General features: G+C 39.6%; 2 protein-coding genes across 2 annotated transcripts in view; both read left to right on the forward strand.

The window, feature by feature from the left end:
• LOC310910152 (uncharacterized protein) overlaps window positions 1-8,279 on the forward strand; it is a gene marked incomplete at both ends in the record, with an annotated part of 59,053 nt that extends 50,774 nt beyond the window's left edge. Inside the window, 8 exons of the mRNA XM_083862609.1 lie at window positions 381-603; window positions 1,761-1,875; window positions 2,577-2,714; window positions 3,552-3,659; window positions 4,772-4,963; window positions 5,414-5,580; window positions 7,020-7,203; window positions 8,041-8,279. Coding sequence (XP_083718735.1) covers window positions 381-603; window positions 1,761-1,875; window positions 2,577-2,714; window positions 3,552-3,659; window positions 4,772-4,963; window positions 5,414-5,580; window positions 7,020-7,203; window positions 8,041-8,279 — 1,366 coding nt within the window. The remainder of the gene's footprint in view (window positions 1-380; window positions 604-1,760; window positions 1,876-2,576; window positions 2,715-3,551; window positions 3,660-4,771; window positions 4,964-5,413; window positions 5,581-7,019; window positions 7,204-8,040) is intronic.
• A 4,607-nt stretch (window positions 8,280-12,886) lies between these two features.
• Window positions 12,887-12,995, forward strand: part of LOC310911085 (cytosolic phospholipase A2 epsilon-like) — a gene marked incomplete at both ends in the record, with an annotated part of 32,096 nt that continues 31,987 nt past the window's right edge. Inside the window, one exon of the mRNA XM_083864285.1 lies at window positions 12,887-12,913. Within this exon, the coding sequence (XP_083720411.1) occupies window positions 12,887-12,913 (27 nt within the window). The remainder of the gene's footprint in view (window positions 12,914-12,995) is intronic.

Here is a 12,995-nt window from a genome sequence, read left to right on the forward strand (position 1 = left end):
TTATTGCTTCCATCTTTGAGCTATGAGTGCCAAGGTCACCTGTGAAATATTGTGCATCATGACCTATCCCTAACCAAAAGAGGAGACTTTATTGGAAGTGTAAACATCCTAAATCCTATGAAGAAATGAGTCTTTATTGTTATTTACTGTTTGACAGAAACAGCATTGACAGCTGGTATAGCTACTTGTGTTGCATCTCAGATTAAGTGATTTTTGACTGATTGCCTTTAGACTTGCATTTCTGCTCAAAGTAAGCTCAAAGAGGAGAGTAACTAAAAGATAAAATGATATGCGCCCAGAAATCTACGAAGTTTATTCTCTGAGTTTCAAAAGCATCTTTTTCATTTCTCCCTGCATTCCATCATGTTTCCTGTCTGCAGGACAATGACAAAGCTGTATGAAGATGCTGACTGGTCACGTAAGGATCTTGGGGAAGTAATTGTTGAAGCACGGAAGCAAGCAGCCAAGTGCAAGATGGGAGCTTTTTGCTTGAAAAGTCTGAGGAATTATTACAGAGAGCTGAGCCAAAGGACCCAAGCAGGACATAAAACATCTTTTATTGATCTGTGGGGGCTCATGATTGAAGCCATGTTAAATGATGGGGTAATGTCTATACATTTTTCTTCTCATAAAATTGTTGACTTAATATTTACAACCATTGCAGGAAACTAGAGCCCTAGGAAGAGACACTTGGTCACTAACACTATATTTGGTGCATAGGCAGAACACTTATTTACATTAATAACTAGGAGACACAGTGTATGTCTACACTGGAGCCTGAAGTGTGATTAAATGTAGCAGAAACGCTCAGACTAACTCTAAAATATGCAGAATGCTGATTAACACTGCAGCTGTGCAAGAAATTTTTAAGGTTCTTAGGTGTTTTTATAGCCCTATGCTTTTATCTCTCCACTGCTGCAATATTTGCACAAGCTACTCTCTTAACTTGAATGTACTGCAGATGTACCATGTCCAGCAGTTTGTGACTTAGTAATAAAAAAGTATATAGGTCCAGAGATATATTAACTACAGTGGGTGGCTTTCAGCTACTTTGAATTTGATCTCTCAGGATCTTCAATTTCTAATTTATTGTAATGACACAAGCAAAAACTTTCCAAACTTTCTCCAGACTGGTGATAGCTGGAAAAGAAGCAATTTTATTTCAAAATTCTGTAAACATGGTTTACTTTTTTGTCTAGATGAAACATATAAAATTAAATTTCATTTCATATCATATTTCACACAGTGTTTCCAGCCTCAGTGCTACATAGCAAAATTTGCTAGAATTTAATTTGGCTGAAGTATACTCAAAACCTCCATTTCCTGTAAAAGTTGTTAGTATTGGACAGCTCAAGGACTTTTCCTTTGTGGATATTAGCTTTCAGTATAGTATTTAAAAAGAAGAAATCTTACTGAGAAGGGTCTTTAACATGCTGCCTTGAATAACTCTTATCATTAACAGATGAAGTATATGATAACAGTTGAATTACTCAGATATGCTGTGTATTCTATCTTATATTTAACCATACAAAGCTAGAACAGAATGTGAAGCGAATCACTGCTGTCATTGTATACTGAAAGCACATAACCATGGCCAGTTATCTTAATGAAAATTGTTCTACTTTCTTGTCCTCTGTTATTCAAGTGCATGGAAGTAAATTTAAGGGCAAATTCCAGAAAATAGTGTCTTAATCTTTATAAGCTGATGTTTTTAAAGAACTGATTATAAGCTAACACTTCGGGGTTTTTTTCAAATCCAGAAAAGCCACCACAGACTTTCTGATCAACGTCAGGCAGTGAACCAGGGTCAGAACCCACTGCCCATCTACCTTGCCCTTAATGTCAAGGACAAAGTTGCCACCAAAGATTTCAGAGGTAATATTTCAATTGTGAAAAAGAGCTATGTTTTTACAGAGGGAGATACACTGTGGGGATACAGTAAATAATGATGAATTGTTTTAATTTCTCACTCCAAGCTCACAGAACCACTGTTCAGAAATGTAAAGAGTAACTAGGCAGACACATGATACACATCAAGAGTTCAGTAGTTTGTAAGATCTCTTGGCATGTGATTATGTATTTTCAGGTATTAACTTCAGACTAATAACACAATATAATTCTGTGACAAAGTCTCAGAAATTATATGAAATCTTCAAGAAAGTGATTTACTAGAGCTTTAAATTTGCTTAATATATGTTCTGGTCTGTGAGGGGAGTTGGAACTATATGATCTTTAAAGTCCCTTCCAATCCAAACCATTCTATTACTCTGTTTTTCATAGCTGGCTAAAGGTGATAGAAATCAATGTGAGTTCTAGTCCACCTTCCATGAGAAAACTTTGTACTCATTAGATAAAAAGAAGAATTTAAAATTTCCCTGGCCCTGACATAGTTCTTTCACAAACCTGGGGGCAGTGTGATAGCTGTTTCAGCAGTGGCTGTTGGCAGGGTTTGTTCAGGACATGTGCTAAGCCATTTTTTTTGTGAGAGCCAATGTCTGAGAGGGTTATTCCAAGCCTGGCAACTGGACTATTTTCTATAGTTAGAAAGGAGCTAACCTTGGTGCTTGTGTTGGCAGAGTGGGTGGAGTTCACGCCGTATGAGGTGGGCTTCCTGAAATATGGCGCCTTCATTCGTGCGGAGGACTTTGGCAGTGAGTTCTTCATGGGTCGCTTGATGAAGAAACTCCCTGAGTCACGAATCTGTTTCATGCAAGGTAACTCACCAACCTGGGGGAATGACAATATTTTAATAGAAGCATTAATGATTCAGGAATTCGTCCCCAGAAACCTCTTGTTACCATGAGGGAGCAGAGGTACTGGGTCAGTCAGCTGACAGGCTCCCCAGGGAAATAAGTGGTCATAGCACCAAGACTGCCTGAGCTCAAAAAGGGTTTGGACAATGTTCTCAGGCACAGGCTATGAACCTTGGGGTTGTCCTGGGCAGGGCCAGGAGTTGGGCTTGATCATCCTTGTAGGTCCCTTCCAACTCAGGACATTCTATGATTTATGTTTCCTGAGAATCATTCAACTGCCCTTGCCAGCAAAAGTGCTTTTATCATTTGATCTAAGATAAAAATAAACTAAAATGGCAAAGAAGTTGTCATGTACCTTTGTGAGTGCTTTTGAGGTATCATCATTTCCTGTAGCTTGCAAAAACTTTTCAAAGTTGGAAATCTATGATACTCTCTGGAAGCCAAGTAAAAACTTGAAAAGAAAACAGTGAGGTGAGAAAGAGGAGAATCGGAGAAAAAGCTGGCTGAAAATATTTCTTTATCAAAGGAAAAAGGAAAAAAATAGAAATGTGAAAACTGAATATAAAATTAAAAATAAAAAGTTCCAGGTAAAACATGATGAGAGGGAAAAGACTTGGAAATTTTTTCTGAAATAGGTTTGCCTTTGGAGTCTACCACTGAAACAGATGTCAGAACTTATGCAAAATTTGGATAGAAATAAGAAAAAGTTAGAGAAGAGCTGGGGAAGGAGCAGAAGGCAGTTTTGAAAGAACTTGTGTTTAAGTCTGCATTGCTTATTATACCTGTCACACTTTCTAGGAATGTGGAGTAGTATCTTCTCCAAAAATCTCTTGGATGCCTGGCATGCAGCTGACAATTCAGAAGACTTCTGGCACAGGTGGACCCAAGACAAAGTGACTGAAATAGGTAAACCAAGACACCTTCCTCCAGACCCCTTTGATAGGTTAACTGACTCACATTTCCCATTTTTTTGAGCTTTTCTGTCATCCTGTTCTTCTCAGCCTCTGGGTATGGGACATACCAGAAAAAAGAAGTTATTTGATTTTACTGAATAGCCAGTGCTTTGCTTAAATAATGAGACTTTGACAGGAAGGAAAGGCATCATCAGACAGGCCTTGATGTAAAGGAGATAGGGATAGACACATAAGATGATCCCTAAAATGTTGTCTTTAAAAGACTGGGAAAAAAAAATTCTGTCAAAGTCCTATGTCATGGGTTTGCTAGCCAGAAATGCTTGTTTCTGTTTCAATATCTCCCTGCACTGCACAGAACACGCCTCCCTCAAAATCTGACTAAACTAAAAGACTTAGTAAATGTCAGACAAGATCAATGTGATGAACCTCTTACACCAGCTGAGAGAAGCAGCTCTACACTGAAAGACCATTCCTTGGAAATACTCATGAGCATCTTCATGAAAAAATTCAAGCAAAGCCAGTGATCAGACTTGGTTCACATTTCTGTGGACTATGTTTTCATTAAAAAAACCCAAACAACCAAAGTCTTATGTTTGTTTGAGTTTATATAAATAATTTGCAAGCTCTGTTGAATTCAAGTGTCCGCAACTGAACCAAATAGAACAAGCTTTTTAAAAGTAAAAATATTTAGTTTGAAAGTAAAATGCTAATTTTTTTCTATGCTTTTCAAAATAAGCTTTAAATTTAACATTTAACCTACATGGGATATGAAAGCAGTAATCCCTTAAAATGTAATAATAAAATTATTTTTCTGTTTGTTGTTTGTAAAAGTGAATTACCTCAGTGTGTACCAGAATCATACTGTTTTATGAGAAAAACATTGTTTTAGTCATGTGTAACTAATCAGAGTTTAGAAAACACAAGTAAGTTTATACTTTTGTCATGAAATTAACTGGAATTCACAGCAGATCATAGGGAAAATAATGCTGAGGTGTGAACACGTGATTACAGAAGACCTATTGACCCTTTCTCCTCTTTGTGTCTTGCCTCTTCTTAATTATGGTTATAATTCGATTTCATGCCATTTATGCTGTGTATCTCCAGAGGAACATCCAGACCTGCCTGAGAAGCCGTATGAGATGGCTACATGTGTTTTCACTCCTACGAGCGGCCTCTCCACGACACTCCGGGACATCCTGACGGATCGCCCTGCTGTGTCCAAGTACCACAACTTCCTAAGGGGCTTCCAGATGCACAACGAGTACATCCAGCATGAGCATTTCACAAAATGGAAAGGTGTGGATGGCTCCTTCTTACATGTCTCACTGGGGCAGGCACAGGGGATGGGAATTAGCAAGGGACATTTGCATGTCCTGAAGAGAACTGAGTGGGTTTTGTGGTCACTAAGAGGCGGGAGAATGAAGGAACTCACACCTTTCACTGTCAGTAACACAAATGTTCAATTATTTACTTGTTGGGTTCTCAAAGTCCTCACAGGAATAAAAATTGCTAGGGTGGGGCTCTTATAAGGCAACATCTGTGTAAGTTTTGGTGCAGTTAATGGGTTTAGAAACACAACAAAATGTGAATGGAGAGGCTGAAGGAGCTTTAGGATTGCTGCACACTATCTACCCTAAAGCAAAGGGAAAATCCTGGATGGGAGGGGAGCTCACCTTCTTTTTGTCTTCTAACTTGACAGATGTCTTTCTGCAATTTGCTAATAGCTCTTAATCTTCCACTCTTTAGACACTTTGCTAGACAACTCTCCCAATGATCTGAGGGGCAACTCGGAACACCTGGAGCTGGTGGATGCAGCTTTCTTCTTTGAAACCAGTTACCCACCCCTTATGAGACCAGAGAGGAAAGTGGATGTCATCATACACTTAAATTACACGGGTGGATCACAGACATTGGTGAGAAGTTTCAAAACTGATTTTCTTTCACAACAGCTTTTGCTTCGCTTTCCACTACTTTCAAACAGGTGTCTGTAAAACATGGAACTTAGTGGAATTTAGTTACATGCTGTTTTCGAACCTTAGAAGAAGAATGGACATTTCTAGAGAGGAAAATATGTGTATTTTTCTCAAACTACTTTTGAAATATCCCTAAGTTCTTCATCCTTGGAGCCTCTCACTCGTTTTGTTTTCAAACCACAACAATCAGTGAAATACAGACAGGCAAAGTGAAGTTAAGGAAGTCTAGCTGCAATGTCTATCATAGTCTTATATATAATATTTAATAGCACAAATATAATTGGGAAACTTTTGTGATTCAAGTGCTGTATTTAATCTGCATTTTGCTTATAAATATATGGAGTTTTTTCTTCTTTTTTTAATGCTGATTTTCTAGCAAGAACAGCCTAGTGAATAATGGGTTTCTTCATCTTTATCTCTTTTAATAAATACATTTTTTCTCCCTAAATAGTGGACTTGAAGCAAGGTATCAAATGCATTTACTGCTCTTGCAGAAGTCTAATTTGGGTAAAATTGTCACATACATTTTTAAAGCACTATTTACCCCATAAATAGACAGTTTTAGACTTCAAAATATAGAACAGACTTTTAACTGTAAACCTGTCCCTGAGGGACACCCCAAAAACCACCAAGTTCAGTGGTTAAAGTTCTGTCAGTTTTTCAAGGGGAAGACACTTCAATGGTGCAATTGCGCATGAAAAATACTTTTCTTGTACTGCAGTAGAAATGATACTTCAGCTATATTTCTTTCTTGTATTCTGAAATATTTTGGAAATACTTAATTCAAAATGAGGTGTTACTTTTTTGTTAGATAATTTAACAAAGCTGGTCATCACAAATGGGTTTTCTGATGAATGTTTTTAGTGCCATATTTTGAGGTCTAAAATATATTATTTGAAAATCTCATGTTATTTCTAAAATTGAAAGTTATAGGTATGAGTAGGTTGGTCTTAAAACCCTGCTAAAGTTTACTGAGGTCAACTCACAAGTTATCCTGCTCTATAAACAGATAATGGGACTCCTACTGTCTTAGACTGCAAATTTAGTTTTGTTTAGAACCACATTTTTTCTGACTTAGTTCTTTATTTAATGGTCTATAGCATGATTTGAATTTATCTGTTCTGTATCTACATCATATTCTTATTTTAGAGGCATGCCTTAGTACATGTTTAAACTCTCTTTGCCATCTTGATATTAGATATTTTCTGGGAAGACTGTTTCCAAATGGCTTCTCAGGCAGCTGAGAAGCAGTCCTTGGGGCTGCAGGTGTCCACATTATTTCTGGCTGGCTCTCAGCTGTTTCATGCAACTTCACATGAACTGATGGGCTTTGGCAGCAGTCTGATCTTCGCTCTCTTTTCTGTTCCTCTTCTCACCAGCCCCTGGAGCAGGCTTGCAGATACTTTGCAGAGCAGGAAATTCCATTTCCCTGCATTGGACTGAAGGATGATGAGAAGAACCTGAAAGAGTGCTACATGTTTGATGGTGCAGACACCCCAGGAGCTCCTCTGCTGCTTTATTTTCCATTAGTGAATGACACTTTTCAAAGATATGTAGCACCTGGTAAGTTAACAGTACCCAGGTAACTTCATTGACTCGAGTAACATTTCCACTCCCTGGGTGCTTTTTCCTCAACCCAATAAAACCCCCGTTCATTTGTTTGCTTGTTCATACTAGTGCATAGATTGCAAAATAGGATAATTCAAACTGTTTGCAAAAATCTAGTGAAGTCTTGTTCATGATTTTATTTGTGTCTTGGTGCAATTAGAGGGATAGAAAAAATATGTTCCTCAATTAGAGGAATGGAAACTAATCTCTTGTAATTTCCAAGAGTTCAGTTTAGTGTATAGAACAAAGTATATTTTTCAAATTATGTGTGGTTTTATGACACTCAGATCTAGGTGAGAATCACAGTATAGAATGGTTCTGTGGAGGGCCACTGTGCCTTCTATTTAGGCCATTTAATATGCTGGTTGAATATGCTGGAATATCAAAGCAATAGTACATAAAATGTTCTTCTGGATTAATATTTGAGATGAAAACTTTGCTTTTATCATGACTTCCAAGCCAACTAATATTCTGCTTCCTCCTGTCCTGTATATGTCCATTCCTTTTAGGTTGTGTTGTACCCAAGTACCTGCCTGGTAAGCCTTGAGCAGTGACCACACAAAATGATGTGCCATGAGCTGGCCAGTAGATGGTGCTGATTGCAATGGAAATGACATTTAATGACACTTGTTTTATTCCAACAGGCTTTGGTCAGAAGCAGATTTCTCAGAGATCATAAAACTGCACTCATCTTCATAATAGTTGCATCTATGATCTCTCCAAGTTATTGTTGACCAAAGTAGTTTATTTCCATGGGACTATACAAACACATTCCTTTTTTTCCCTTAACAGGCATGTCACGTACTGCTGCTGAAATGGAACAGGGCAAGGTTGACATCTCCAGTTTCTCCTCTCCATACTCAACCAGGGAGGTCTCATTGAAAGCAGAAGATTTCAACAAGCTTCTGAAGCTGACTAATTACAACATAATGAACAACGAGAACATGATTCTCCAGGCCTTGCGCATGGCTGTTGCACGGAAGAAACAAGCCCTGAGCCAGCCAGTATCACAGGCGCAGCACTCTGCTTGAACAGCATTTTCCTGTCCCTTGCTAAGCATTTACCAAGACAGCATATATGTGACAAATACTTCATCATTCTTTACAGGAGCTATGTCTTTCTAAGTAACCTTCTCAATCTTATCCATAATTGTGGCATTAAGCTCAGCAGTTACTGTTGTTAATACCATCTCACTGTGATGTTCAAAAGATGAAGACTTGGCTGTGTGTGATAGGGAAATAGCATTAGTTCTCCTTGTTTGCAATATCTTATGCTCTTGGTGGCTAGTTACTAAAACTTTTTCATATGCAAAATATTTTGGCATTTCACTGGGACTATTGGTAGCAAAAGCATAAAGCCCTCTTCAGACACAGAAGGTGGTGACCATGCAGTATCAATTTAAAACATTATACTTTGTTTTAATAAGCTGAATTAAATGGCCTTCTACCTTTAAAGAGTTTTTTTTTCCCCAGATGCTCCTTTTTGGTAATGAATTGTTATGAAATAAATATTTTATGAAGGATTTTTAATTTTTCAAATTTGTGTTGGAAAACAGAGATATGGATCAATGGCCATTTAGGTCTTTGATGACATCTGTTCTTATCAATTAAATCTAACTTTAAAAATTGTTTTGAAGGACTACTGCTATTTCCTTTCACAAGCAACTGTGTCCTGTCCCAGATCACCTATATGTTCTGCTTTTATCTCCCTGAAATGCAATTTTGCTTTAGCATCATCTGGACCTTGTTCAGTGTAGTGTATTGAACTATTACAAAAACAGAGAGCATGTGAAGGGGGGATGGTAATTGAACACTGAAGACATACATTAGGATACCAATTTTCTGTTCATTGCATCACAGTGTATCCCATACTAAACACGCTTAAGGCCAAGAAAGGTATAGCAGAGAGAGATTTAGAGCTTCTGTTTCTGGTGTGAATTCTTCCTTAGAGATGAGTAATTGGAGAAAGGGAGGTATTCTTTTCTAGATCTGGAGTTATTTAAGAAGTTTGGTTTTGCTGGTTTTAGGTAAAAGTCCCACAGAAGCATTGTGAAAGAAAGGCAGATGCTGATATCTATGAGTTTGTCAAGGGTCAGCCAAGATGAGCCTTACAGAAGTCCCTCAGAGCCTGGCCTAAAACAAGTAGACAAGAGCTATAGAAGAGTATCTTCTTTCCACGAATTTTCCAAGAAGTTACATGGACGATTTCTGCCTTATATTCTAAAATCCTGCTCACTGTTTTATCTGAGCAGCCACTTACGAGCTCAAACTAAGGTACCTGAACTGTCAAAATGGGTCTCATGACTGACTCCTTAATGCCTGCCAGGGAGGGTATCTTTATATTTGTCAAAGTCCTCCCATGACTGCAAAATTCCGGGCATTCCATTAACTTTGTAAATTCTGCAGGCTCCGAGGAGCTCTGGTGCAGTTTCAATTTTCAAGTGTTGTTCCTGGTTGGGAACATTTTTGTCAGCATTAGATACTCTGTTTGATTTTGCCTGTGAGCTTTTGAATAGTAATGGTGAGCACCTGCTGCTTCCTGGTTTTACCAACCTCAGACTGGTTGGAAAACGCATATTCTTGAGACAATGGAAACAGTTCTTTGCAAATGTCTAGTGCAGCCTGCTTCACCTTTTTTATGTCCCATCTCAGAATTTGTGATGCACCCTAAAATCTCAGATGATCTGAAGCAAACCAGAAATGGTAGCTTCTCAGCCACTGGCAAAGGGTTTCATATGTTCACATGAGAGGTTTTGTCCCAAGTGCCAGTTCTGGTACTACTACTAGATTCTCTTCTAGCAGTGGCACTTGACAGCTGATGTCTGGGATGGGCTCTCTCCAGCTCTGTGCCCTGCAGTGTTTACTGTGGAGGGAATCCCTGCAGAGAAAACTCTTGGGTAGGAAAGGTGACAGAGCCCTAGAGATTGGCCCATCGTTTTCTTTCCTCATACTAAGTTGAGTTAGTGAACACATTTTTGTGGGTAAAACACCTCTTTTTATATACTTTTGTTATTAATATTTCTACTGTTACTGTGTGTTTCTTATCACATTGGTTTTTTGCTTTTAATAAATTGTTATCTCAACCCATAAATCTCTCCTTTTGTCCCTCCCTTGCCAGATGGGAGGGGTGAGAGGGGGTGGCTTATTTGGAGTTTAATTCCTGGCTGGTGTTACACCACCACAGGGAGGTCCAGTCATTCCCTACCTCAGCTGAAAACCCCCATGTTAGGTCTGTATGGCCAGGTTTTGGTAGCAGTGTCCTACAAGGGTGGCCTATGTGAGAAGCTGCCAGAAACTTCCCCCTTCTCCAACGGAGTCAATGCCAGCTGGCTCCAGGGCTTGCCCACCTCTGGCCAAGGCCATTAGCCGCTGTTGTACTGCCTCCAGGAAAATGTCTTTAAAAACAGGGAAAAAAACCCCTGTGCAACATCAATTGCAGTGGGAGAGAGGAGTGAGAACATGTGAGAAACAGGCCTGCAGATGTGAAGGCCAGTGAAGGAAGAGGTGTTCTAGACTGTGGAGTGGAGATTCCCCTGATGCCTGTGCTAAACAATTGTTAAATCACTATTTAACTGGCTCTTAAATGACCATGGTGAGACAGGCTGTCCCCTCAACCCTTGTTGGCACGTGGTGGAGCAGATATTCACCTGCAATCCCTGAAGAGCTCCACATGGAGCAAATGGATGCCTGAAGGAGGATGTGCCACTGTGGGAAGCTTGTGAAAGAGCAGGTCCTGGCAAGACCTGTGGGCCCATGGAAAAAGCAGTCCACACTGGAGCAGGTTTGCTGGCAGGGACCCATGCTGGAGGGGTGTGTTTCTGCAGGACTGTACCCCAATGGAAAGGATTCACACTGGAGCAGTTTGTGACAAACTGCTGCCTCCGGGAAGGACTCAGGTTGGACAAGCTCATGGAGGACTGTTTTCTGTGGGAGAGACCCCCTGCTGGAGAAAGCAAAGATGCTGGGGTGGAGGAGGTACTGAAAATCAGGAGTAAAATTAAACCCAAGAAGAAGGGAGGGATGGGGAAAAGGTGTCCCATGACTTAAGTTTTATTTCTCATTTTCCTACTCTGATTTGATTTGTAATAAATTACGCTGCTTTCCCCAAGTTGGGTCTGTTTTGCCATGATGATAATTGATGAGTAATCTCTCCCTGCCCCTATCTCAATCCACTTGCCTTTCATTAAGTTTTCCCTCCCTTGTCCAGCTGAAAAGTGTGGGTGTGCATGATAAAGTGACTTTGGTGGGCACCTGCTTTCCAACCAAGATCAAACCACCACAGCTTCTTAGTGTTGCTTGGGTTTTTTTTGTTGAGGGTTTGGGTTTTTTGGGGCGTGGCATTTGGTGGGAGGTGTGTGTGTGCTTTTTTGCTTTTTGTGTTGTTTTGTGTGTTTGTGGATTTTATTTTTTTTTTTTTTTTTGAGGGGGAGTGAGGGGTTTTACCTAAGGGTAAAACATATTTTTCCATAGTCTGGATATTAACAGGTGCTCCTTCCCTCTCATCATCTTTGTGTCTCTCCTCTGGACTCACTCGGACAGGTCCATATCTTTCCAATGCTGAGGGCTCCAAAACGGGACATGGCACTGCAGGTGGGAGTAGAAGGGCAGAATCCCCTCCTTCAGCCTGTTGGCCACACTTCTTTTAGAGCTTTTGCATCTCTTTAATTGAAATGTTGTTGAGGGTAGATTCCTAATCCTAAAATGGAGGCTTACTTAAGTAATTTTCATTCAGAGAAAAGTTGTAAGGCCAGAAGTTAATCTCTTTATTGATGTGTGAGGGTGGGAGGGGAAGACTGGCTGTGGCTGCTCTGAGTGTATAATATCACATCCTGCAGTTCTGAAGAGGTGGTTTCATATCAGATGTCTGCCTATGTTAGTAGCTGGACCCAAACAATGGCTATTAACCTGCTGCTGCACAATTTTCTGCCAGAAATTTGAAGACATTAGTGTCATTTTTACCTCATAATTGGATAACACTGCATTGTTTTTAAAATATCACATGCTAACATTTAAGATGAATCAATGTCTCCCTTAACTTGCAGAACTTGAGGGGTTTTTGTCTTGGTTTTGTGTTTATAGAAGGCATCTGAAAGCAGGAAAAATTATACCCCACTAACAAATATACTAATTAAATTGGGGAAACATCTACCAGTAATCAACTTCAGTCCCTCTATCTCCAAGAAAAGAAAAGGAAAATCAATACATTTGGTTGAAAAAAAAGCCTTCTAAAATTATTTCATTTACAATACTTTTTTTGCTGATTGGGGTGCTTTCTACCTACATGTAGCTACTATTATTTTCTCTGGCTTGTTCATTGCTGAGGTTTCTAGACCACAGACAGCCCTGAATAAGTGTTATCACCCCCTTACCTTGAATTGCTGATAACTCTTGGCACCTTGGTGTGTACAGTCTTCCCCAAACACATGCCTCTGCTGTTTAGCTATTAAATGAACCCAGCAAACTCCCTGCCCTTTTCTCTTCATACTTTTCCTTTCATGCAATAAGGTGGGGCTTAGATAAACACCTGCTCCTCAGCAGGTGCGTCGTTAAATTTTGCATAGGTAGTTTGTGAATCACAGCCATTGCCTCTAACAGTGAAGTGATAATCCATCTCTGACTTGTATGCAGCTGGAAGCAGGATGGGCTCATACTGGAGTGCTTGTGAGGTAAGGGTGTGAAAGCTCTAGGAGCTGTAGATGGCCTGGGGTGGGAGAAGAGGACTTGCGAGCTTTTATTTCTAATTCCATG

This window comes from Zosterops lateralis (assembly GCF_965231275.1).
Source record: "Zosterops lateralis genome assembly, chromosome: 6".
NCBI lineage: Eukaryota > Metazoa > Chordata > Aves > Passeriformes > Zosteropidae > Zosterops > Zosterops lateralis.